The sequence below is a fragment of the Bombyx mandarina genome, chromosome 25, assembly GCF_030267445.1.
Source record: "Bombyx mandarina strain Sakado chromosome 25, ASM3026744v2".
In the NCBI taxonomy this organism is placed as follows: Eukaryota; Metazoa; Arthropoda; class Insecta; order Lepidoptera; family Bombycidae; genus Bombyx; species Bombyx mandarina.
In genome coordinates this window covers 3,141,797-3,165,792 of record NC_143231.1, presented here as the reverse complement: position 1 = coordinate 3,165,792, position 23,996 = coordinate 3,141,797, and the positions used below count along the sequence as shown (strand labels likewise).

The window sequence follows — 23,996 nt, the reverse complement described above, 5'->3', positions numbered from 1 at the left end:
TTTAACTTGTACAACTCTTGCAACAATGTAACACGATCAATAATCAGTCGACGCGTTGGGTCAACGGCTTTGAGAAATTACGATAATCAGCTGCCAAATGCTTTCGTATTTCATTGTGGGTTCTAAAAGTATGTAGTTTCTATTATTTTCACTACTAGGTTTCTCGGCTAGGTTTTGAGTTTCAGCTTATAGAAATCACAAACCACCCAACTTGATACGCTATGTCGAAGTCTCACTTGTGTTGAAATACAATACTTTTCGCATTATAGTATGTATGAACTTGTAATAAAATCTCTTTGGCTATATACTATTTGTATCTGGCTGGTTTTGGTAACATTAAAAAGTTTAAATTTTAAAGAAGATAATTCCGAATTCAAATTAGGAAAATGTGTGATTTTTATTTATTTTTCGTACTGTCAATAAATGAGTGAATTTAATGAAGAAATTCGATACATTTTAAAATTTTACTACAAAAAAGCTAAAAATGCAACACAAGCCGCAAAAAAAAATTGCACTGTTTATGGACCTAGTGCAGTGTCTGTGAGAGTAGCACAAATTTGGTTTAAGCGTATATAATGGCTCTCCCACCGGACAATTTGAAATGTACAATCAATTTACGGCAGAAACAGCCAAGATGGTGGTGGTCTACTCGTGCTGGCTTATTATCCGCCGTATCACTAGTAAATACCGATTGTGAATCGTAGATATCATACTAAAAAGTCTGCTGCCCAGTTGCCCGATTACAGTACTGCACAATATTTTTGTGTAACATAATCTATGTGTAATATTTAACTCAATAAAGACGGATAAGTACAAATAAGAATATGTAAGCTTGAGGGTAGACATTATTTTGTTGAACACCAAGTTAAACGAAGTCACCTTTGATTTCTGATTTAATCAACAATATGTTATCTTAACAATTCACTTTAACACTTGTCCAACTTTAACCAGTACGTACAACAGTCACTGAATCACACAACGTAACAACGATATAGTAAGTGCACCAGGCAAACGCAGTCCAACGAATGTCTTTCGCAAGGCACGCACCGCCTTTTTATACTAGCCGGCGCAGCTGGCTTATGAGTCACTTCTGTTGCACGAGTGGAACGACACGGCCGGCGCACCCGGCTTGTGTGAGTCACGCCTGTTGCACGTGATGTTTATTAGAAATATTGTTAACGCCGTCACGGCCATACTGACATGCGCTCGTCCTCGTGCGCCTTTTTATGGTTGTTCTGTAGACAATAAGCGTATTCGTTCATCCTGACATTAACGGATGCAACTTAAAACGTGGTCTATGATATTAACAATCTAATACGGTTCGGTTCGCATAATTCTTCAGAAAATCCTATACTGGCTATAAATACTGACTGCTTACATACCTGGGCCAGTTCATTTAAATCTCTTCAGGTATGTAAGTATGTCCCTTTTAACTTAAATCGGAATTGTTATCCCTTCAGTTTTTCGAACTGGACCGGATAATGCTAGACCGGATCGCAATCCCTGTAGCTAATTGTTGTGGCTAGTCCGGATGAAAATCCCTATAGCCAAGCCATTGGACCGGACAGACCCTTCAATGACTTCACACTTTTTTTTTTCTTTTTTTTTTTTTTTCTCTTTTTTTTTTTTTTTTATTCTTTGCTAGTCCGGATCAACATCCCTTTAGCCAAGTCGTTGGACCGGATACACCCTTCAACGACCTACATTTTTTTTTTTTTTTTGCTAGTCCGGATTAACATCCCTTTAGCCAAGTCATTGGACCGGATACACCCTTCAATGACTTACAATTTTTTTTTTTTTTTTTTCTCTTTTTTTTTTTTGCTAGTCCGGATTAACATCTCTCTAGCCACATACAATTCTCTTTTTTTTTTTTTTTTTTTTTAATCTGCGTGTACGGTAGCGTTTGTTAAAACCTCTCTTAAACCAGAACATTTATACGGAATTTCTTCAGAAATAGTGCGAGCCCGACCATCGTTTTCTACATTTCCAACACCTGCACCTGAGGTGCCTGAGCTTACAGACATTGTATCACTACCCGCAGACTATGTTTGCTGTATCGCTATTTGCGGACAAAAATGTCGCTTCTATTGTCAGTGATAGAGTCGTCATCATTAAGATCAGTTTCATGAACAAGATTACTTAACCCATCTGTGTACGCCGTCACGTCATCGTCACTATAATTTTCAGAAATTTCTAGTAGGCCTGACGGGCCTCGAGGTACTTCGCGTAAGTTTTCATGGGAAACTTTGTACACTAGAACCATTTACATGTCTCAACTTATACCTATCGTTTTCCAAAACTGCAGATGATTGAAAGATTACTGGTGGTCCGGAGGCCTTTCCCGCTTCACCGGGACGGGTGGGCGAGCAAAGGCTCAGCCAAGAGGGGTGGGATTTGCTAACAACTGCCCGAGTGCCTCCAAAGGAGACCTAACAACTCAAGAGCAATTGCTTCGCGAATGAATCTACTACCGGATCGGAATCGTGACCCACTGAGAAGATCCGGCGAGAAACTCAGTGGGCTGATGCATGGGTTAGGTTGCACGTCGACCTCTTTGTAGAGTTCGATGAGTACGGTTACCGGGGTTCCTCAGCCTGCTCCTAGTGTTAGAGCTGAAGGTATCTAATGCAAGAGTTATTGGATCTGGTGGATCCGTAAGGACGTGTCTAGGGCGACGACGGTGACTTGCTCCTGCGTGATCAGGATTCGGGGTGCAGTAATGTTGAAGGGACCTTTATATTTTCGGTCTAATTTACGAAAACAAAACCCCCAGCGGAAAAGAGTTTGACTTTAGCTTTGCCTCGACTAAACCAAGCTTCTGTCTGTGCCCATTTTTTTTTTTTTTTTTTGTTTTCGCAGGCCTTCGACCGTGCTAAATCAAGATCTAATCTAGAGGGATTATCACTCTGTTGAAACTTAGATATTTCAAGTGAACTACCCTGAACGGTAAACATCTATTCTATTGGAGTAAACCCTGTTACTCGACAACGTGTACTATTAAGGGCGAGTTGAATATCCCCTAACTGCTCTTGCCATGATTGGTCCGAGTTACTGAGTGACTTGTTCATGAAACCGCTTACCATTGAATAAATTACTATGTTTTTTTTTTTTTTTTTGAGACTACATTCTGACCTTGAATGGAACATAAAGGGGAAGCCAAAACCACTTATCTGTAACACACTGAAGCTCTGGAACACACGTTGACGTCTCTGGTTGGACCTGCCACAGCACAGTCTCCTACGAGGCGGCGCACCCTAGCGCAAGTGCAGCCGGAGCGCGGGGGCTCCAATATCGGCAGTCCGTGCTGGAGGCGTGATCTCGTCGTTTGGCGGACCCGTCGGCCGGCCTCCGTACCGTCGAGGCGATCTGCCCGGTTCTCGCGGACTGGGTGGGCCGCGACCGCGGAAGTCTCACCTCCGGCTACCTGTGCAGACTCACAAGACATTTTACCACCATGCAAACTTCTTACCGCAACAAATCTTACCAGCCACCACGCAAACTACAATTTTACGGGTTCCACCTCTCTTACACGATGTTACTCCCACACTGAGGAAGCCAACCGCGAACACTTGTCAAGCACGCACAAGCACGCACAAGCACGCACTTCACCGGAAAAACCTGCATCCGCCAGCGGAACCCGAACACCGCCGCATCGCCAGACACGAACGCACCGGACGTCTTATCTTACAGGTCACGACGACTTCAGATGTGTCAATTTTTCTTCCCCACGGAAACTTGCTTTCTTGTTTGCTTGCTTGCTTGCTGGAGCCCGAAGTCATCGAACGTGTAGTGTTATTGGTATTGAATCGAGTAGATTCTAAAATTTCAGCGACAATTCACAGTCTCATGTCCTGGTTTACTGTACTAGTGCCATATAACTCTAGCAGTAGTCATTGGCTTAAAAACGATTCGTGTCGGAACTACCCACTCGTCGTGACAGATCCATTATTGCGATCGAAGTTTCACTTGAGATTTGCACTTGCCTTAATTTCTTGCAATAGCTTGTTACGTGTTGTATTTCCGTTAGTAAACGCCATGTGATGAAGTCGACAGTCAAACTGGGCAACATGAGCCAGAACGTAAGATGTGACGATTTCTTCGTGGCTCAGATCTTCCATCGAGGTAACAGAGACGTTATTACACGACTTACGTATGCTGCATTCACGTTCTTGTGGCGTACCACTACTAGTATTCTGATCTGCATAATGTTTTTTTTTTTTTTGCTGTACTTCGAACATGTTCAAACACGTCACGCCAGTGAGAGTAGAGTCCTGATCTCACTTCTGATGTAAGCTTGAGGGTAGACATTATTTTGTTGAACACCAAGTTAAACGAAGTCACCTTTGATTTCTGATTTAATCAACAATATGTTATCTTAACAATTCACTTTAACACTTGTCCAACTTTAACCAGTACGTACAACAGTCACTGAATCACACAACGTAACAACGATATAGTAAGTGCACCAGGCAAACGCAGTCCAACGAATGTCTTTCGCAAGGCACGCACCGCCTTTTTATACTAGCCGGCGCAGCTGGCTTATGAGTCACTTCTGTTGCACGAGTGGAACGACACGGCCGGCGCACCCGGCTTGTGTGAGTCACGCCTGTTGCACGTGATGTTTATTAGAAATATTGTTAACGCCGTCAAATACATAGAAACTTTTAGTATTAAGAGCCCCGTTTGCTGATTTTTATTCATTGACAATCAAAGGGTAAACTACAGTCGCGCATCGGAGCTGATATGCACAATTTTTTCCTTTGTTCTCGAGAATAAATATGAATATCAAAGGATATGGAAATATTGATCTAAATATTGAGAATAATTAGGAATGAAATTGTGATAATTCTGGTTTTCTGTCTGTTTAGAATCTGAGAGACTACACTATTGAAAAAGAAACGAAATATCGGAAAGATAGATTCTTGGGTTCTTGATAAATTATAACTATTTTACATAGACAATACCAAATTTTATTTAATCTATTTTCATATTAATGTATGTATTTCACTTTTCAAATTTCAACCACTAGCCACTTAGCATCCTGTGTATTTTTTTTTATTGTTAGTAAAAAACAGCCTAAACTTAAATCTAGGTTATCATCGCCTCTGAATTAATTTTGACACAGAATTTGTCATTCCAATGTAGTTAATCGAATTATCTAAAATAAAAACTTGTAGTTTATTTTTATACCTATCTGATTGCACTTTATTATCGAAATTCCACGAATCAGAATCGATTTAGGATCTTTTTATTATCAACATTTACCGTAACATGTATCTATGCGAAATTATCTTACCTCCATAAGCCGTGGCGGTATCATAAAAGTTTTTAACTTTAGTGGAGTTCCACGTCTGACGGTGGATCCGCTGTACCTTTTAGACCCAAATCTAGGTATTCTATTGGGTATTAGTGAATTATTTTCCAATAGATTTTAATGTCTCCGTCCATTTTGAAAGAAATTAAAATTAATTACATTATAGTTTGGTACCCAATTTAAGTTCAATGATGAGAGTCTAAGAACAGTATGAGAAACTAAAAAAATATATTTTGTTCTGTCTCGATTCCCTTTATGGGTTTTATTTCTCCAGAAAAAATACAATACATACATACACACAACGGATACAAATATAAATGTAGATAGTCCAAATGAAAGAAAGTGAAGTGTTGGCTCACAAATAGCGGTAGGCAGCGGCTTGGCTCTGCATTCTGCTGCTCTGGCATTGCTGAAGTCCATGGGCGACGGTAACCACTCACCATCAGGTGGGCCGTATGCTCGTCTGCCTACAAGGGCAATACAAAAAAAAGGTTAAAGTTAGGCAATGAAGAAAAGAAGTCTCCAATATTGGTCCACAATTCAAGAAATTGATTGCAGTGATTACTGTTGGCAGAAGATAAAATAAATTCAAAATCAATCGAATCAATACAAAATACACAATTATTCTTTATTTAATCACAGTCAAGTAAATAAATCAAGAAACAATCATCACCAGAAGTTGCTTGTAAAGAAATCGGTCTTGAATTGATCCGTGTAGGAGCAGTCTTCCTCGGAGAAATCTTTGAAGACGAACTGCTTTCGGTGCTCGGCCAGTTCTAGGTAATTCGAAAGAGCAGTCTCTACTTTCTTTTGGGTATCGCCTTGCAGTTTGTTCTTGGTTCTCGTGAGGATCCATGTGAAAACTGGAGATTAAAGCGTGAACACACATCCACAATTAGTTATAGGACCATTATTTAAATTGTTCATTTGTAAAAGATCTCGTGGACGAAGCCCCATGCGCTGGACTGATCAGGTGAAAATCCTTACCAAAACCCCATTTAAGGGCGATCGCGAACTATGGAGAACAAATGTCAAGGCTTTAATAAACAAGGATTCCACATGACCAAGACTGCTTTGCCAAAAGTAACCGACTCTGATGATGATGATCTGTTCATCAATCAAAATATACATTCGGATTCCACCATTTCTAGTAACTACATTTTCTCTGCTCATAAGGGACAGAGAAACTCAGGACTCACTCAGTGTTAGTTTGTTACCGTAGCCTATAAAATATATTATCATATGACTAGCTGTACCCGTCCGCTTCGCTGGGCATTTAAAATTAACATTATTATTTCTCATCCTCACAAAGATTCTCATCATAAACGTCCCCGCAATTGGGGTAGGGAGTCCAACACTCGTATAAATATTGGCCTATCGATGAAGTACATGTATTTTCTACATGGATACCAAGTTTAAAGTCAATCGGATCCATGGTTCAGTAGTCATAACGGAACATCCGTAAAAACCACTGTAGATTTATATATTAGTATATAGATTACTCCCGCCTTCCTTGAAAAGTGTGATCGAAGTCTCAAATTGTATTTTATTTAACGAATATCTTTACAACAGGGCGCTAGAGTAAGACCGCACGAGTAGATGCCACCGCTCAGCCTATATCCACCACGAATCAGTCCAGCGTTCCAGTTTGACGGGTGGAACAGGTGTTATTAATTTTTTTCCTACCTAAGCTGATAGCCTTGAGAGGTTATTTCAGCGTAACCTTAACAAGTAGGTGAGCTCACGGGACTCGAATCTGACGATGTTGGTAACACGAACCCTAGCAAGAGCCATGCTTCGCAGAATCTACCACCGGATCGGTTCGACTAGGACGCTGATCGAGGCTTGTGGTACCTAAAAGCACCGTTAATGGATCGGGAAGATCCGTAATGATGTGTTTTGGGCAAGGTGTTATGTAGTTGAGCCTTCGTTCTCATATCTATAGCCGGGGATGGCATCCACGTTATGTTAACTGCTTAAGGCGTAGTGGGCGATGAATTTCCCTTCGTCTTAAGTTCTGCTACAATTATTAGAGCGGTTACTATGACCCCAAATAGAATAAAATGTTTGAAGTTTTGGTTTCACTGACCATAATGAGTCCTGGTTTTCTTCTTTAACGTTTTACACGTGTACGCTATGGCGTATTCATCGTAATCAGTGGACAAGATGAAAAACGGAAACTGCAGAACTTTATCTGTAAAGAAATGTAGTCATTTTTACAAATCACGTTAATCGATTTTCGTAGACCTGTCATTGTGACCGATTATTGGAAATTCTGTTAATTAATTACTATCATAATTTAACCTCTTTTTTTATAGCATAGATGGGTGGACGAGCTCACAACCCACCTGGTGTTAAGTGGTTACTGGAGCCCATAGACGTCTACGACGTAAATGCGCCACCCACCTTGAGATATAAGTTCTAAGGTCTCAAGTATAGTTACAATGGCTGCCCCACCCTTCAAACCGAAACGCATTACTGCTTCACTGCAGAAATAGGCAGGGTGGTGGTACCTACCCGCGCGGACTCACAAGAGGTCCTACCACCAGTAATTATGCAAATTATAATTTTGCGGGTTTGATTTTTATTACACGACCAGTAACTACTTAAATGTTCTTCAAAATAATTTGTATTACTGAAAGCTTAAAATAAGGAAAATAAAAATCGGAGCCTTAAAATAAGAATGTCGCTCGTCTTGAAGAGAATTATTCATAGAAGCAAAAGCCGAAGAAATAGACGTAACGGTTGTATAGTCTGTAGTAAAGTGCACGAATAGTAAGCAGTAGAATACTAAAAAAGGATACTCGATCGAGATTTTATGTACGTTATTTTGTGTCTGTTTGTCTATTGTAAAATTGTTATTTATTACAATCCTTATTTCCAAACTCGTATTCCGAATATGATTTGTCTCATATCTATTTGTCTGTTGTCAAACTGCTATTTATTAAAATTCTTAATCCAAACTCGTATTCCAAACATGTATGTGCGTTCATTCTTAGCTACTTCATGGGTAACGAACTTTTTTTTTGAAAACCTCAGAGATACAGAAAGGACCTCCATCATCCAAGGTACATTATTTATTAGGTTGTCTTTGGCCGAAACTGAAAGACATGATCGTCAGACCGACGTCGAGTATCAAAGTGCCCCTAACCATCGGGCTGAGTAACTTGGGGTGACCAAAAAGATCATTACCACATCTAAGCAAAAATACTTTAATCGATTTGGAGGACAGAAAAAGAAAGAGGAAAAATGTGAGATGACAGTGAGTAAAACGGGCTTTTGTAAAGAAATTTGAGACATTAATAATAAATATTTTATAGATAACTGTGCTCATCAAAGTGAACCTATATGAAGGGTCTTTATACTAAAGGACTCTTTCTTACCACCGCCCTCGTGGCTGACAATAAACTGAGCCTTGTTTCCAGCATCAAACGTGGGGTCGACTCTTGCCAGGTAAGACTTCTGGGTTCTATTACCCCCGTCGACATTCACGTACGTCTCCCGTAGGGTGTAGCCAAGGTTGTCTTCCTGGAAGTCCAGGGTAGCACAATCGTAGATTGGTCGTCCATCGCTTGCGTAGCTTGCAACGTTGTACCATACCCCTGAAAACTGTAATTTCACCATAAATAAGTACGTACCGATTTTCACACACAGGGTGAAAAGGACATTTGTCCCTGAAATTGATGTCGTCGTGGTCTAAAGGATAAGACGTCCGGTGCATTCGTATTGGTTGCGCTATGCGGTTGGTAGACCAAAATTGTAACGGTCATCTATTACAAAAAATGAGTGTGGACTGTATTTGCGTTGTTTAACTATGACACTTTCTCGGGCCGTGGCGGGAAGAAATAAAGGAACACAACCCGAGGGAAATTGTGAAGGAAAACGCCGTACCTGGAGACGATGGAGTCGTCCGAATCGCGGCTGCTAGAAGTGCTTGAAGCCAGTTGGTGTATCTTCTATCTTGCGCGACACTGTGATACACTGACACTAATGTTGTATAAGAATAAAGTCTTAGGCCATCTCAATAATTAAAACACAAAATAACTGATTTCTGTAATGCGGAGCGCGCGCTAGGTAACCGCCATATTTTTCTTCTTTTTTCTTTCTGCCCACGTCGCTCGTACTAGCCAATACAGGGCGCGGGGGATGAGTGAGGAAGGGGAAGGGAAAAGTGTCATAGCTGCCATATTATTATAAAAACATCTATCTACAAATTTGTTATGACGCTGGCGCAACCACGTATCAAGCGATGCGCCGCTGTTCGGATACCGCAGGTAGGTACTAATTAATCTAATGAAATACGTACTTAACAAATATTTACGATTGATTTCTACGATGAAGGAATAATATCGTGTATTAACAATCAAACCTGCAAAATTATAATTTGCGTAATTACTGGTGGCAGGACGGCTTTTGAGTCCGCACCGGAAGGTATCACCGCCCTGTCTATTTCTGCCATGAAGTAATAATGCGTTTCGGTTTGAAGGTTGGGGCAGCCGTTGTACTGTAAAGTGAAACCTTAGAACTCATGTCTCAAGGGGCGGCGGCATTTACGTTGTAGATGTCTATGAGCTCTGGTAACCACTTAACATTAGATGGGCCGTGAGCTTTGCCACCCATATAAGATATAAAACTGATATTATATATACGGTATACAATACAAATGAGACTTGTACCTCATTTTTGGGGGTAAATGGCGGTAGTCACGTTGTGATGCGTGAAAACTGGGTATCAGATGAGTCGTTAGCTGGTCTTTCAGTTTAGGGCCATAAAACAAAGTAACTCGGAGACGTAAAGCCGTTTGAATCTACTATGGAACAGCACGACTCTAGCCTAATATATCTGCATACATGATCACTTACCTTAGTATAATCCAAGTTCTCTTGCAGCTTCATATTTGGACACTCACCCGGTAGCGTGAACTCCGCTCCTGAAGCGCCATACAAAGAGATACAGAGCAGAAACAATAACATTGTTAAAACGAGCGATTGGTACGAACGTTGCAGATCAAATGGTCTCCCACCCCACGCGGTAATTATCCAATAAAACCGACGATCTTAATAAAGACGGCTCGAGCTGAAATGGTCGCGAATCGGACGCAGAATCCAATTGCCGAGACGAGGTATTCTGATAAATGCTTAAGGCGTATGTATAGTGGCTGATTTTTTTACGATATATCATTTTTGTATCATTTTCCGTAAATAGGTAGAAGAGCTCATGAACCAAATAGTGTTTACTCATATTTCGATCATGTTGAGATAAGAGGTCAAAATTTCGATTATCTTTCTAATAACAAAAATATAAACGACTATTTTTTTTATTGCCCGTGTAGTCAGACGAGAATACGGCTCACCTGATAGTAAGTGGTTACCGTCGCCCATGGACTTCAACAATGCAGGGGCAGAGCCAAGCCGCTGCCTACCGTTAAATAGTTGGATAGGGGCGGGTTTGGAGGTACAGAAGCAATTAATTTCAAATTAGCAAAATTCATGAATTCACCCAACAGTGGTATTGAGTCTTGCCCTGAAGGCTTTATGGGTCAGTACTGACAACCTGGCTCCATTTGCAATCCTGGCTCCATGTGTACCAGTTTCAAGGGAGTGACGATGTCTATGCGCTCTGGTAGCCTTAATATCAGGTGCCTTGTGAGCTCGTCTGGCTGTCCAAAACGAAATCAAATATATTAAAAAAAATAACCAAATTTCATTTATTTATATAAGTATGTGAACAGTGCCTTATGGTTAGGTCAAATTTATTTACAGATTCCATTATGTTATCAGCATGAGCATTATATAAAATAATTAAAATGAATTAATGGATAGCGTACGAAAACATTACCGAGAAATTTTGTTATTCTGTATTGTTTATGTTAAATAAATTCGTTTGAAGAAATACTTAGATAAGCGTTTTCCAGAAATAGCATTACTACAATAACGATATAATCTAGTTTGGCGGGCGGACATCATTATTCGCAATTGGTATTAATGACGTTCATCTAGAAAACTAAAATCGGAGAACCAAAGTCGACGACATTTTTTTTTTTTTTTTTTTTTTTTTTTTTTCTACTTTAACACCTGCGATCAGTCGCCAAGACTATAATCAGGTGAGTTGTGACTTAACAATTGGTTTGGAGGGACAGAGCCAATGCTCCGTCTCTCCTTAGTAGGGTAGCACGTCGGCTCTCTTGAGTCTTCTAATCGGATTTGGCTGCAATAGTAAGCTGGACAACGGGTTTGGGTGAGCTTTCAAGCGGTTCTTATAGTTGGCTGAGTATCGTTTAACTTCATCCAAGACGGTTGGGATTTCCAGGTACTCGTGGATTTCAGAATTTCGAGTATACCAAGGCGCCGATGAGAGTACTCTCAGGATACTGTTTTGAGCTCTCTGGAGGCACATAATGTTGGATTTGCTGGCTGTCGACCACAGTTGGATTCCATACGTCCAGATCGGTTTTATTATTGAGTAATACACCCGTAGCTTGTTGGATAGGGATAAGGCAGCCTGTCTACCGAGAAGCCAGAGTAGGTTTTTAAATCTAATGTTAATTTCATTACGTTTCGTTTTTATGTGGTCTTTCCATGTCATCCTTCGGTCCAAGTGGAATCCAAGATACTTAACACAGGTTGATTGCGGCAATGTATCGTGGCCGAGTTTGACTGGAGGACAAGTAACACGTCTTAGAGTAAATGTGATGTGGTGAGACTTGGGGGCGCTAGCTTTAATGCGCCACTTGGTCAGCCAAGTGTTAGTGACATCGAGCTGGGTTTGCACCAGTCTAGTCGCTTCATTAGGATCGCTGCTACAACTGAGGAAGGCTGCATCATCGGCAAAGGTTGCTACAGCTATTTCTGGTGACTGGGGTAAATCGCTAGTAAAAATGTTGTAGAGGACCGGACCAAGTACGGAGCCTTGGGGCACTCCGGCTCTGCAGGCAAAGAGAGAAGATCTGGCATCACGGAGCTTGACTTGAAACCTTCTGTCACTGAGATAAGACTCTAACAGCAGAAAGTAGGAATGTGGAAGGTGCTTTTTAATTTTACAGAGCAGTCCCCTATGCCAAACTCGATCAAAAGCTTGTTGTACGTCGAGAAAAGCAGCAGAACAGTACTCTTTCCTCTCCAAACAATGTCTTATTGTACAATACACTCTGTGTACCTGTTCTATGGTTGAGTGGTGCTTCCGGAAGCCAAATTGGTGGTCAGGTATTACATGGCATGCATCCAGGCAAGGGGATAATCGTGCCAAGACGATCCTTTCCCATAACTTTGACAAAACCGGCGTCAGGCTAATAGGGCGATAAGAAGACACCTCGTTAGGCGGTTTACCAGGTTTTTGGATCATCACAATTTGGGATGTTTTCCAGAGTGCAGGGAAATGCGATATTCTCAATGTAGCATTGACAAGAATGGTCAAAAAGAGAATGCACCTCCTAGGGAGCTCTTTCAATAGTCTGGGGGTAACCAAGTCAAATCCAGGCGCTTTATTATGGTCCATTTTGGCTATTTCTCTAGCTATCTCTTTTGGTGTTGTAGGACTCAAGGGTAGGCATAATTGCAAGTCTTGCTTTAATACTCGGTTTATTTCGGGATCCTCTGGACTATCCGTACTGTTGGGTTTAAATACTTCAGCCAGGTATATAGCGAAGGCCTGAGATTTTTCCTGGTCAGTTCGCGCCCATTTATTACCGGATCTTAAAGGCGGAGAGCACTGCTGCGGCTGTGGGAGGTACTTTGTTGCCTTCCAGAGGTTGTGAGAGCCATTTGCATTTGGAGACATTTTTTCCAATCTCTGCGTGAGTGATTCGTTTGAAGCGTAATCCAGAAGATCTTTGAGTTCTTTAATAGCTCGATTTAGTCTGGTTTTATCCGCACATCGGTGGGTTGTCTGCCAAATTTTGCGAAGGCGACGTTTGGCGGCGATTTTTTCCTTGATAGCAAGAGGGATTGGAGCCCCTCTCGAAGGACCCTTCATTTCAGGTGTACTAGACCAAGCCGCCACTTGAATAATGTTTGTAATATAGAGGCATGCGTTGTCAACGTCATCTTTGGTTTTGAGTGGGATACATAGGTTTATGTTTGATTCGAGGAATTCCCGAAAACATTGCCAATCAGTTCTATAATTGTGGAGATAGACGGTATGGGTATCGCTGGGCATAGCCATTGAGCTAAGCGTAAGCAAGACAGGTGAATGGTCAGAGCTGCCGTCGAGACTTGCCTTTATCAGAGTATTTTGTGCGCTGATACCCTTAGTAATAAAGAAATCCAGGAGGTAAGGTATTTTGTTACTGTCCGTAGGCCAATATGTCGGCTCTCCAGTTGTCATAGCTAACAAGTGATTAGTTTCAATGCTCTTTTTCAATTCCCGACCTCTAGTTACTGTTAATCTTGAGCCCCAGTATGTATGCTTGGCATTCCAATCGCCACCAGCAATGAATCGGTTGCCTAAAGACATAAAAAACTCAGTAAACATTTTTTCCTTTATTGTGTGGCGCGGTGGACAATATATCGCAGAAAGGATTAGGGGTCCGGAACGATCCTCCACCCTTACAGTTGTGGCTTGGAGATAGGGAGCCGCAGTAGATTCCAGGAGATAATGCTTTATACCGTTCTTGATAATTATCGCGGTGCCAGCGTGGGCCCCTCCATCAGGATGACAGGTGACGTACACGGAAAAGCCTGGAACACATATTCTGCTTCTTGGTGTGGTGTGCGATTCAGAGACAAGACAAACATCAAGCTTGTTAGATTTGATGAACGTCTCTAGTTCGTTTTTATTAGGGGCAAGGCCGTTGATGTTCCAAGTGGCAATATGCAGCGAAGTCATTTTAGAAGCTTGGAGACGAGAGAAGTAATAAGACTCACTAAGGAGCCTATTTGTTGTAATAGGAGGTCCATTTTCTCACTTTGTTTAAGTAGGATGTTTTCCAGTTTGTTGTAGGATTGTTGATTAGATTGGGAATTCCTTCCATCAGCGACTTCAGCATAAGTTCGTTGGTGAGTTGGTCTTTCGATACCTTCAGTTTTTGTCGATATGGAGCTGATTGGATTAATGGGCAAGGCTGTGATAGCTAGAGCGGGTTGTCTTTCTCTTGGAGTAAAGTTTTTATTTCTTCGGGCAAGGATTTCCTTGTAAATTTCGCAGCCTTTGTAGTTAGCCGGGTGATCACACAAGCAGAGAGCGCATTTAGCTGGTGTGGTTCTATCTTTCTTTTGGCACTCCGAGGTTTTGTGACCCTCACCGCATTTAACGCACCTATATGGTCTCATACAGTTATTTTTCGAGTGACCGTAGCGCTGGCAACGTTGACATTGAACAATACTTTTTGATTTGCGAGGATCCTCTATCTTGATCTTTTGGTTAAATATATGAGTTATATTCTTGGCTGCAGGGTTATTTACACTAGGCTCAATGTTTACAAAGAAAGTAGATGTAGGTTTCTTGTCGGGTCCGTAACGTGCATTGATGATTTCGCCTTTAATTTTATTGTTAGTTGCCTCAATGGCTTCTGTTATCGCTTCATGGGGTGTGCTGTGGTGGAGGTCTTTTATGACAATGCGATAGCATTTGATGTCTTTAGGGGTGAATGTGTGTCCTATGAGTCCATTTGCTCTTATTACCGCTATGATTTTCTTATACTCCTCAGCATTGTTAACCAGAATATGGAGTAGGTTTTTATTAATTAGTTTAAATTTGAAATCATCTTTGCTGCTGACGGTTTGAAGGAGCTTCGATAGCTCTGTAACATCTTCTATACCATTGAGGACTATAGGTGGAGGTTTGCTGGGTTTAGGGCGGTCGGTAGTACATGGTTCATCCGTTGCGTCTAAAGGTAAGGTGCTGAAGCGGTTTTTCACGGTGGTACTTGGGGCCTCTGGTGAGGAACTGGAGTACTTTCTTTTCTTACTGCTTCTGCTATTGGGTGATTGTACCCTTTGCCATGGTGGAGGAGCAGGGGGTTGAGGAATATCTTCCAGCAAGGTTGCTACTGGTGCGATACTGGCTACATTTGGTTGCTCTACATTGGTCGTGTCTTGTGGTGACCTTCCCAGGTCAGAAAGAGATGACGAACGTTGTCTGTCAAACAAGCCTGGAAGGAGTGCTTGTTGAGTAAGCTGTTTGTGTTGTGGTTGAGGGTTTTTTAAGGGGTTTAACTTCATTTTTGTTCCCACGAGAAGGGTCGAATTATTGGTAGCTCACAGGGTGACGCCCATTCCTGTGAGAAGGCACTATACAACGATGTGGCCAGGTCCATCGAGGTTGGCGCTAGAGACTGAATTCCCTCAGCCATTCATCCTATCGGCGCGGTTCCCACCTTAGGATTGGGGTTATTTTTTATGGAGGTTGTCTTCCTCTTAACCCAGGCAATTAAGCCAAGGCCACCGTTCTCACGAGACATGACCGCGAGTTTACGGCTTGAAGAAGTCATTTCCTACTTCTACAGGAGCTAGCTGCTAAGCCCGCTAGTAGGTTAGTTGACCGCCGCCTACGACTCGGCGTTTGTTGTTCTTTAGCACCACCCAGGGGACACGTATAGGGTTGTGGTTAGGTAGCTCCTACGGACGCGAACAACTTTGTCCCCCAGTCGACGACATAGCTCTCAAAGTCAGCTAAAGTGGCAATGGGCCGGTTACGTCTGTCGAACCAACGACGCCAGGTGGGGGAGGAAAGTCCTCGAATGGAGGCCACAGATGGGCACCAGGAGCGTGGGGCGTCCTCCAACTAGGTGGACCGACGACTTAGTGCGTACGGCGGGAAGTCGTTGGATGCGGAAGGAGGAGGCATTGGGGAAGGCCTATGTCCAGCACTGGGCAGATAAAGGCTGATGATGATGATGATCTAGAAAAACTTTGTCGTAATTCAAATAATCGATAAATACATTCGTTACGAAGCGATTCACTCGCAATCTGTCAGCGACTCGTAGTATTATGACGGTAGTCAATATATTAACTATTTTATTGTTTTATCTGTAAGGAGACACAGAGTCAATGACACTTACGCTCCACAAATACTAGGTACTCTCTCATAAGCTCGTCCTTAGAGACAGAAAAAAATAATTGCATCCAGGACCTACTACAAAAATACATCGACATTTTCCTGACATGAATATCTTGCTTAACGCAAGACACATAGTAGAACAATTCTTATTATACATTTCTCTGGAGCCAGCGTCATGACCTATGATAGCCTCTATATTTAATTATATGAAAAACAGATTATCGCATACACAACGCTACTCAATTGCTCAATATTCGTTGTCCCACGAAGACTCGTTTCGAACTACAATGTTAATAAAACATTTAATATTTGCTGCCAGTTTTTGTGTTGTTCACGCATACTTCACTTTACCAGGAAAATGTCCGGCAGATGTTCAATTACAACAGGAATTCAGATTGGCTGATGTATGTATCAACGTTATATTATTAAGATTGTGACAGAAATTTTCCCATCCGTTACAAAATATTAAATAGTTTTAAGGTATCATATTTATAAAATCACCGATTTTTACATAGGCTGCACTAAAAGTATCGGGAATGGAATATTTGCACTGTTCCTGTCATATTAAAATCTTTTTAATTGAAAACTCCTTGGTTTTAAAAATCGAATACCATTTATTTATTTAAAAAAAGATTCTCGGTCTTGTCACGAGGTTTTGTCAAACTTGTTTAGTCGTTGAGAAAATGGAATTGCTCGAGAAAATTCAAGAGCGATGATTTATTATGACTTTCGAAGTGTTTTAACACAAAAACAGTGTGTTGACCGAATGATTTCTGCATTTGGTGATGAAGCCCCATCCAAAACCACAATTTATCGCTGGTTTGCTGAGTTTCAACGTGGACGTGTCAAGCTCAGTGATGATCCACGTCAAGGTCGTCCAAAAACTGCAGTCACCCAAGAAAACGTTGATGCTGTGCGTAAGCTGATTGAGGAAGATCGACATGTGACATATCGCGAAATTCAAGCAACTTTAGACATTGGCATGAGTCAAATACAAATAATCTTGCATGAACAATTAGGTGTAAAAAAGTTGTTTTCCCGATGGATACCGCATTCGCTCTGTGAAGAGCAAAAAGCGGCTCGCGTTACTTGGTGCGTCAGAAATCTCGAAAGATTCCACGCAGGATCCTCAAATGCTGTATACAACATTGTATCAGGTGACGAATCCTGGATATACGCGTACGAACCCGAAACAAAAAGCCAGTCACGAGTTTGGATGTTCGAAAATGAGTTAAAGCCAACAAAAATTGTTCGTTCACGGAGTGTTGCAAAAAAAATGGTGGCCACGTTTGTCTCCAAAACCGGCCATGTTACGACTATTCCTCTTGAGGGACAAAGAACGGTTAATGCAGAATGGTATGCTAGCATTTGTTTGCCGCAGGTCATTTCTGAAGTCCGTAAAGAAAACTGCAACCGCCGCATCATCCTCCATCACGACAATGCGAGTTCTCACACCGCGCACAGAACAAAAGAGTTTTTAGAGCAAGAAAACATAGAATTATTAGACCATCCGCCGTACAGCCCCGACCTAAGCCCTAATGATTTCTATACTTTCCCTAAAATAAAGAATAAATTGCGTGGACAGAGGTTTTCATCGCCTGAAGAAGCTGTGGACGCCCACAAATCGGCCATTTTGGAGACCCCAACTTCCAAATGGAATGGTTGCTTCAATGATTGGTTCCATCGTATGGAAAAATGTGTCAAATTTCGCGGAGAATACTTCGAAAAGCAATAAATACATTTTTAAATAGTAATGTTGTGTCACTTCGTTAATTCCCGAAATTTTCAGTGCCGCCCTCGTATTAGTATATTTTTGTATGTTTGTGATACAAATTCGTAACTTCATACGGTAAATTGTTCTCGTATTCCATTCTTCTGACAAACGTAGATAGATATTTTTTTTTAATAAACTGGTCATTTTGATTTTTGATACTATGCACTTTTTTATCTAACAAGACCATAACCTAGTGCAAGAAAAGCGCCGCGGCGCAACAAATTTATGTCCCAAATACCACAACTAATGATACTTGGTGAAGGAGAACCGGGTTACTTAGGTTAATTTATATTACGATGATATTTAAAGAACTTGCGATTGAAAATATTATAAATAAACAGCGCTTTCCTTATTTTTGATCGACCATACGTTTTCCCGCCGTGCGCACTAGGTCGTCAGTCCACCTGGTTGGAGGACGCCCCACGCTCCTGGTACCCATCCGTGGTCTCCATTCGAGGACTTTCCTCCCCCACCTGGATGCGGAAGGCGGAGGACCGCATTATGTGGAAGGCGTTGGGGAAGGCCTATGTCCAGCAGTGGGCAGATAAAGGCTGATGATGATGATAATGATGATGATACGTTTTGGTTTTGACAGCGAATTCTACAGTGCTGTTTGGAGTTTCAGTGACTGTTGATGAAAACGAAATTAGAAACAAACATTAGTATACCTGGTAAGGTTGTCTGTGATCCCATATCACATTGCAACTGAACCAAAAAAAAACAGCAAGTAGTCACTGTGTTTATGCTGGGGTCTAAATATTTGTTAGTGCCTAAAACAGATTTTTGGAAGAGTTGCTCCATTTACTGGTGGTAGGACCTTACTGGGTAGCGTGGGTAGGCCTCCCACAAGGTGGACCGACGACCTATTGAGGTTCGCGGGGATCCGCTGGATGCAGGCAGCGCAGGGCCGGTCTTTGTGGCGAGGCTTGGGGGAGGCCTATGTCCAGCAGTGGACGTCCATGGGCTGATAGAATAGAATAGAATAGAATAGGACCTTACTGGTAGTAGGACCTCTTGTGAGTCCGCGCGGGTGGGTACCACCACCTTGCCTATTTCTGCCGTGAAGCAGTAATGTGTTTCGGTTCGAAGGGTAGGCAGCCGTTGTAACTATACTTGAGACCTTAGAACTTATATCTAAATGTGAGTGGCGGCATTTACGTCGTAGATGTCTATGGGCTCCAGTAATCACTTAACACCAGGTGGGCTGTGAGCTCGTCCACCCATCGAAGCAATAAAAGAAAATAAAAAAAACCATTCCTATTTTAATTTCTTTCTTTTACATTTCAGTTCTTCGGTAAATGGTATCAAGCTTATTATTATTCCAGCGATGAACAACAGCAGAATAATTGCTCGGTCCTAGAGCTTCAGACCAAGCCCAGCGGCATATACCTGAACCAGTCAAGGATAGATAGGGGCTTGTTTCACCGTTATAGTATCGCTAAATTGGAGATACCGTCGAATTTAGAAGACGCTGCTAAATTGAATGTCAAGTTTTTCTTCGAAAACGCTCCTAGGAGACGTAAGTGCTTCGAGAAATATGTATTTATACAGTACAGACGCTTCTTTTTTTTCTTTTTATTGCTTAGACGGGTGGACGAGCTCACAGCCCACCTGATGTTAAGGGGTTACTAGAGCCTATAGACATCTACAACGTAAATGCGCCACCCACCTTGAGATATAAGTTCTAAGGTCTCAAGTATAGTTACAGCGGCTGCCCCACCCTTCAAACCGAAATGCATTACTGCTTCACGGCAGAAACAGGCAAGGCGGTGGTACCTACCCGCGCGGACTCACAAGAGGTGCTACCACCAGTAATGGCAATGGCAATGAGTCGAATTCATTAAGCAAATGCGTCGGGCGAGGCGTTCCGTTTCATGGTTAATTCTTAACGACGCTCATATCCGACTCAGGCGACAGGGTAATACAAAGCCGCCGTCGTCCAAAACTTGTCTTGTCCGACCCCCGGATCCTCTCTCGGTGTTTTGGGCTCTTCAAGTACCAGTCATGGTCCGTGGACGAGCGAACTAAAATCTGAGTGGGTCGCGATTTCGATCTTGTGGTCGATTCAGCGAAACACTGCTCTTGTTAGGGTCAGTGTTAGCAAACGTTTACTGGTGGTAGGACCTCTTGTGAGTCCGCACGGGCAGGTACCACCGCCCCGCCTATTGCTGCCGTGAAGCAGTAATGTGTTTCGGTTCGAAGGGTAGGCAGCCGTTGTAACTATACTTGAGACCTTAGAACTTATATCTAAATGTGAGTGGCGGCATTTACGTCGTAGATGTCTATGGGCTCCAGTAACCACTTCACAACAGGTGGGCTGCGAGCTCGTCCCCCCACCTAAGTCATAAAAATAAAATAAAAAAACTCTATAAGATTGAGCTGCGTGAATTCGCCTACCAGTCTCAGCTTAGATATAATAGCTCCTTTAGGCTATTAGTGAATAGGTAGAGGAAAAAGGACTGAAATTTCTTGACGGTACGTTAACCAACCCTGGTAGACGACAGCAACAAATACAGAAAAAAGTAAATTAAATTATTTCAATGACTAATCCACCATGTCGGATGTGAGTAATCGCGTTCAATAACGAACTTAATCTTGAACTAGGTGCGTTCTAAATTAGTGATAATTTTTAGTAAGATTACGACGATAATAATCGTTAATCGACGTTATCTAAGGCTGTACACGGAGTCGGTTTAGTTAAAACTCAAATTACAAGTTTGTTTAATTATTTGTCTGTACTAAAAATAAACTCGAAAGGCACACTGTTGTTTACAACGATTATCGGTGCCGGGGGTACATTATAGGCGCAGGGGGCGACGCAGGAAAAATCGGTAGGAAAGGCCCCTTAACACTCGTATTGATTAGCGGAAGAAATTAGCGGAGCAGTGGTCCCTAAACTCCCCTGTTAGCTACAAGATACTGGGTCGGCTCATATCATCGTCGTGCCCTAAAGGATATGACGCTCGCTGCAATTGTATCAATCGATGCAATGGTGTTCGAATCCCGCAGGCGGGTACCAATTTTACTAATGAAATACGTACCTTAAAAATGTTTACGATTGACTTCCACGGTGAAGGAATAACATCGTGTAATAGCAATTAAACCCGCAAAATTATAATTTACGTAATTACTGGTGGTAGGAAGACTTGTGAGTCCGCAAGGGTAGGTACGACCACTCTGCCTATTTCTGCGGCGCAGCAGCAATGCGTTTCAGTTTGGGTGGGGTAGCCGTTGTACCATAAAATAATCTTACTCATGTCTCAAAGTGGGTGGTGATATTTATGTTGTAGACGTCTATGTGCTCCGGTAACCACTTAACACCAGGCGGGCTGTGAGCTTGTCCATTTATTTAAGCAATAAAAAATAGATCATGTCACTTCCGAATGATTTATTAGAACAGTATTTTGATGAGAGTTTTCAGAATTTATGTTGGTTGAATTCTACGGTAGATCCCAGTACTCATATTAAGATATCCAAGATGGCTACAAGGGGACTCTGCTGATAGGAATCTCACATGATTCGATCACTCCAACAAGCCAGTAAACAGTTTGTATAGAAGAATTTTCCCAGTTATCATGACAGCCAATCCGTTTCAAGTTTTGTACAAATATTCATTTTTTGTTGCAGTGAGGATAAGAAGATATCCATTTTCCGTTTTGGCCACTAATTACCAATATTACGCTACCGTCTACACGTGTCAGTACAGTCCACTGACAGATAAGCATTTTAGTAAGTAAATTTTTAGGACATTTATTATATACGTATTGGCTTTATTAATCAATTGATAGATAGCATCCAAGTGCAACCAGCTGTTGTCACCAGCGATTCCCAACTTGTGGTACGTACACTCCGGGGGGTACGCGAGGTCGAGGTCTCATTGGGGGCATATGAAAATTATATTTGGAATGGAGGAAATGTTGAGCAGTTAAAACACTAAGCTTTATATAAGCATTATCGTAGTGCATTAAGTCTAAAATACTAGCTTAAAATGATTTTAATAACTAATAACTAACTATGATGCTGGACTATGAGCATTGGCTTGGTGAAATGCAGTATTATATGCTTATCGAAGATTATGCCTCTTAAGAGAAACCAAACGCATTTTTAGACGTATGGAGTACGTCCCTCCTTCAGGAGAGGGATAATCATAACGAAAAAGTTTTATTAAATAGGGTAAGTCGGTGTGTCATAATGGATTTTTGTTTCCTGCCTATTCTAGTGGCCTCGAGGAGTTATTTTAGATTCACCGAACTAATAGGTGAGCTCACGGGGCTCAAACCGGGAGTATTGCTAACACTGGCCCTAGCAAGAGCAGTGCTTCGCAGAATCTACCACCAGATCGGAAACGTGATCCACTGAGAAGATCCGGCGAGGAACTCAGTGGGCTGTATCTATGGGTTAATTTACTCGACGAATAATGGATAAGAGACCCGCAGTATTCGTATCTTTTTTTTGCCTACCTGTTCGTTGGTAGTTTAAAAGATTATTTCAGCTACTTTCGGTAGGTGAGCTCCAGGAGTCAACCTTACAGAATTTCCTAATACTGAGCAGTATCCTAGCTAATGCAGTTCCTAGCTTGACAAGGGGTACTTCGCCTTCAAGGCCCAATGCCACTGGTCAAAGAATTATATAGCGGGAGTGGAGTTGTTGCGCCTAAAACAGTAGTGTCCGGGCAGCGAGGCCTTTTGAAGATCACAACTGTGCTTTTCATGGGGTTGATGCAATGCGCCACTTATATTCTTATATAAATATAAATACTTATAAAACTGAGACTTAGAACTATGTTTCAAGATAAGTAGCGGCGTTTACGAATCTGGTAAACACTCATCTATCCATCTAAGAAATAAACTAGAAGGGAACGAAAAAAGGTTGGGAAGCACTGGCACAACTAACATTTCCCATACAACAAAATTCTTCAATGTAGTACCTAAAGATGGAATCCGTTTGTCATTTTTGTTCCAGTCTACTGATTCTGAATGCCCCCTTACTAACTCTTGAATTCTCTCTTAAGAAATGATGGGACAACCGACTAACTGAGTCAATAAAACCTAAACATGTATTTATCTTTTTCAGTCTACATCTGGATTTTATCAAGGAATCCAATCTTGAACGATGTGTCGAAAGAATTAGCTACGAAGCCACTAAGTCAACTTGGCATTGACGTAACGAAGATCAAGAAAGACGATCTTACCAGATGCACTCCGAAATATTATGAGGATTCCCAATCGGAACCAATGACCTTTAGATATCCTGTACCAGTATAGATAATACATCTTTGTAAAACGTACAAATAAAAGAAAGGGTGAATAAATCCTGTATATACATTAAACATTTTATTGAAGTGATATTTATTTATTTTTATTATTTGGCAAATTGCGAAAACTATTGTGGATTGTTTGTGAATTTATCAAGGTCAAAAGATTAATGGACGCTACAATTTTAAGCTATTGTTAATTTTCTTAAAATATATGTCCGTAATGTGTAGGTTTATGGGTTTTTTTTGTCACATCGCCCGTAAAGACGAACTGTTATATCCCTAGCCTGTATAGACTAATGCTTACCAAACACCTTACTCATCATAAACCCTCTTACAATGATTTCATAAGAACATACCAGTCTCAGTTCGGGTCAGATCTTCATTGAAGTGGGACGTTTACCAATTTTCCTCACTATCTCCAAATTCTTATATTGTAATTAGTTATCTATATATATATAAATGATATTTATTTATTTTTTATTGCCTACATGTGTGGACGAGCTCACAGCCCACCTGGTGTTAAGTGGTTACTGGAACCCATACACATCTACAACGTAAATGCGCCACACACCTTGAGATAGAATTTCTAAGCTCTCAGTATAGTTACAACGGTTGCCCCACCCTTCAAACCGAAACGCATTACTGCTTCACGGCAG

General features: G+C 41.5%; 3 protein-coding genes across 3 annotated transcripts in view; 2 read left to right on the top strand and 1 right to left on the bottom strand.

Moving 5' to 3' along the window:
• LOC114243932 (N-acetylneuraminate lyase) overlaps positions 1-23,996 on the top strand; it is a 275,732-nt gene that overhangs the window by 193,342 nt on the left and 58,394 nt on the right. The gene's annotated exons all lie outside the window — the stretch shown is intronic.
• Positions 5,918-10,377, bottom strand: LOC114243974 (lopap). The gene is made up of 4 exons (XM_028175643.2): positions 10,177-10,377; positions 8,698-8,923; positions 7,404-7,508; positions 5,918-6,177 (listed from the first exon to the last, which is right to left on the bottom strand). The coding sequence occupies exons 1-4, from the start codon at positions 10,285-10,287 to the stop codon at positions 5,984-5,986; spliced, it is 636 nt and encodes a 211-aa protein (XP_028031444.2). The 5' UTR covers positions 10,288-10,377; the 3' UTR covers positions 5,918-5,983.
• LOC114243973 (insecticyanin-A) lies at positions 16,477-23,430 on the top strand. The gene is made up of 4 exons (XM_028175642.2): positions 16,477-16,713; positions 19,371-19,602; positions 21,711-21,812; positions 23,157-23,430. The coding sequence occupies exons 1-4, from the start codon at positions 16,492-16,494 to the stop codon at positions 23,345-23,347; spliced, it is 747 nt and encodes a 248-aa protein (XP_028031443.2). The 5' UTR covers positions 16,477-16,491; the 3' UTR covers positions 23,348-23,430.

What these genes read in the sequence shown, in the direction of transcription:
- LOC114243974 (XM_028175643.2), bottom strand. Translation starts at nt 10,287, where the DNA reads ATGTTATTGTTTCTGCTCTGTATCTCTTTGTATGGCGCTTCAGGAGCG. An exon ending in AGAACTTGGATTATACTAAG is followed by an intron (nt 8,924 to 10,176) that starts GTAAGTGATCAT and finishes GTGAAATTACAG; the next exon opens with TTTTCAGGGGTATGGTACAA. An exon ending in GAAAACCAGGACTCATTATG is followed by an intron (nt 6,178 to 7,403) that starts GTCAGTGAAACC and finishes TTTAATCTCCAG; the next exon opens with TTTTCACATGGATCCTCACG.
- LOC114243973 (XM_028175642.2), top strand. Translation starts at nt 16,492, where the DNA reads ATGATAGCCTCTATATTTAATTATATGAAAAACAGATTATCGCATACA. An exon ending in AGGAATTCAGATTGGCTGAT is followed by an intron (nt 16,714 to 19,370) that starts GTATGTATCAAC and finishes TTTACATTTCAG; the next exon opens with TTCTTCGGTAAATGGTATCA. An exon ending in ACTGACAGATAAGCATTTTA is followed by an intron (nt 21,813 to 23,156) that starts GTAAGTAAATTT and finishes TATCTTTTTCAG; the next exon opens with TCTACATCTGGATTTTATCA.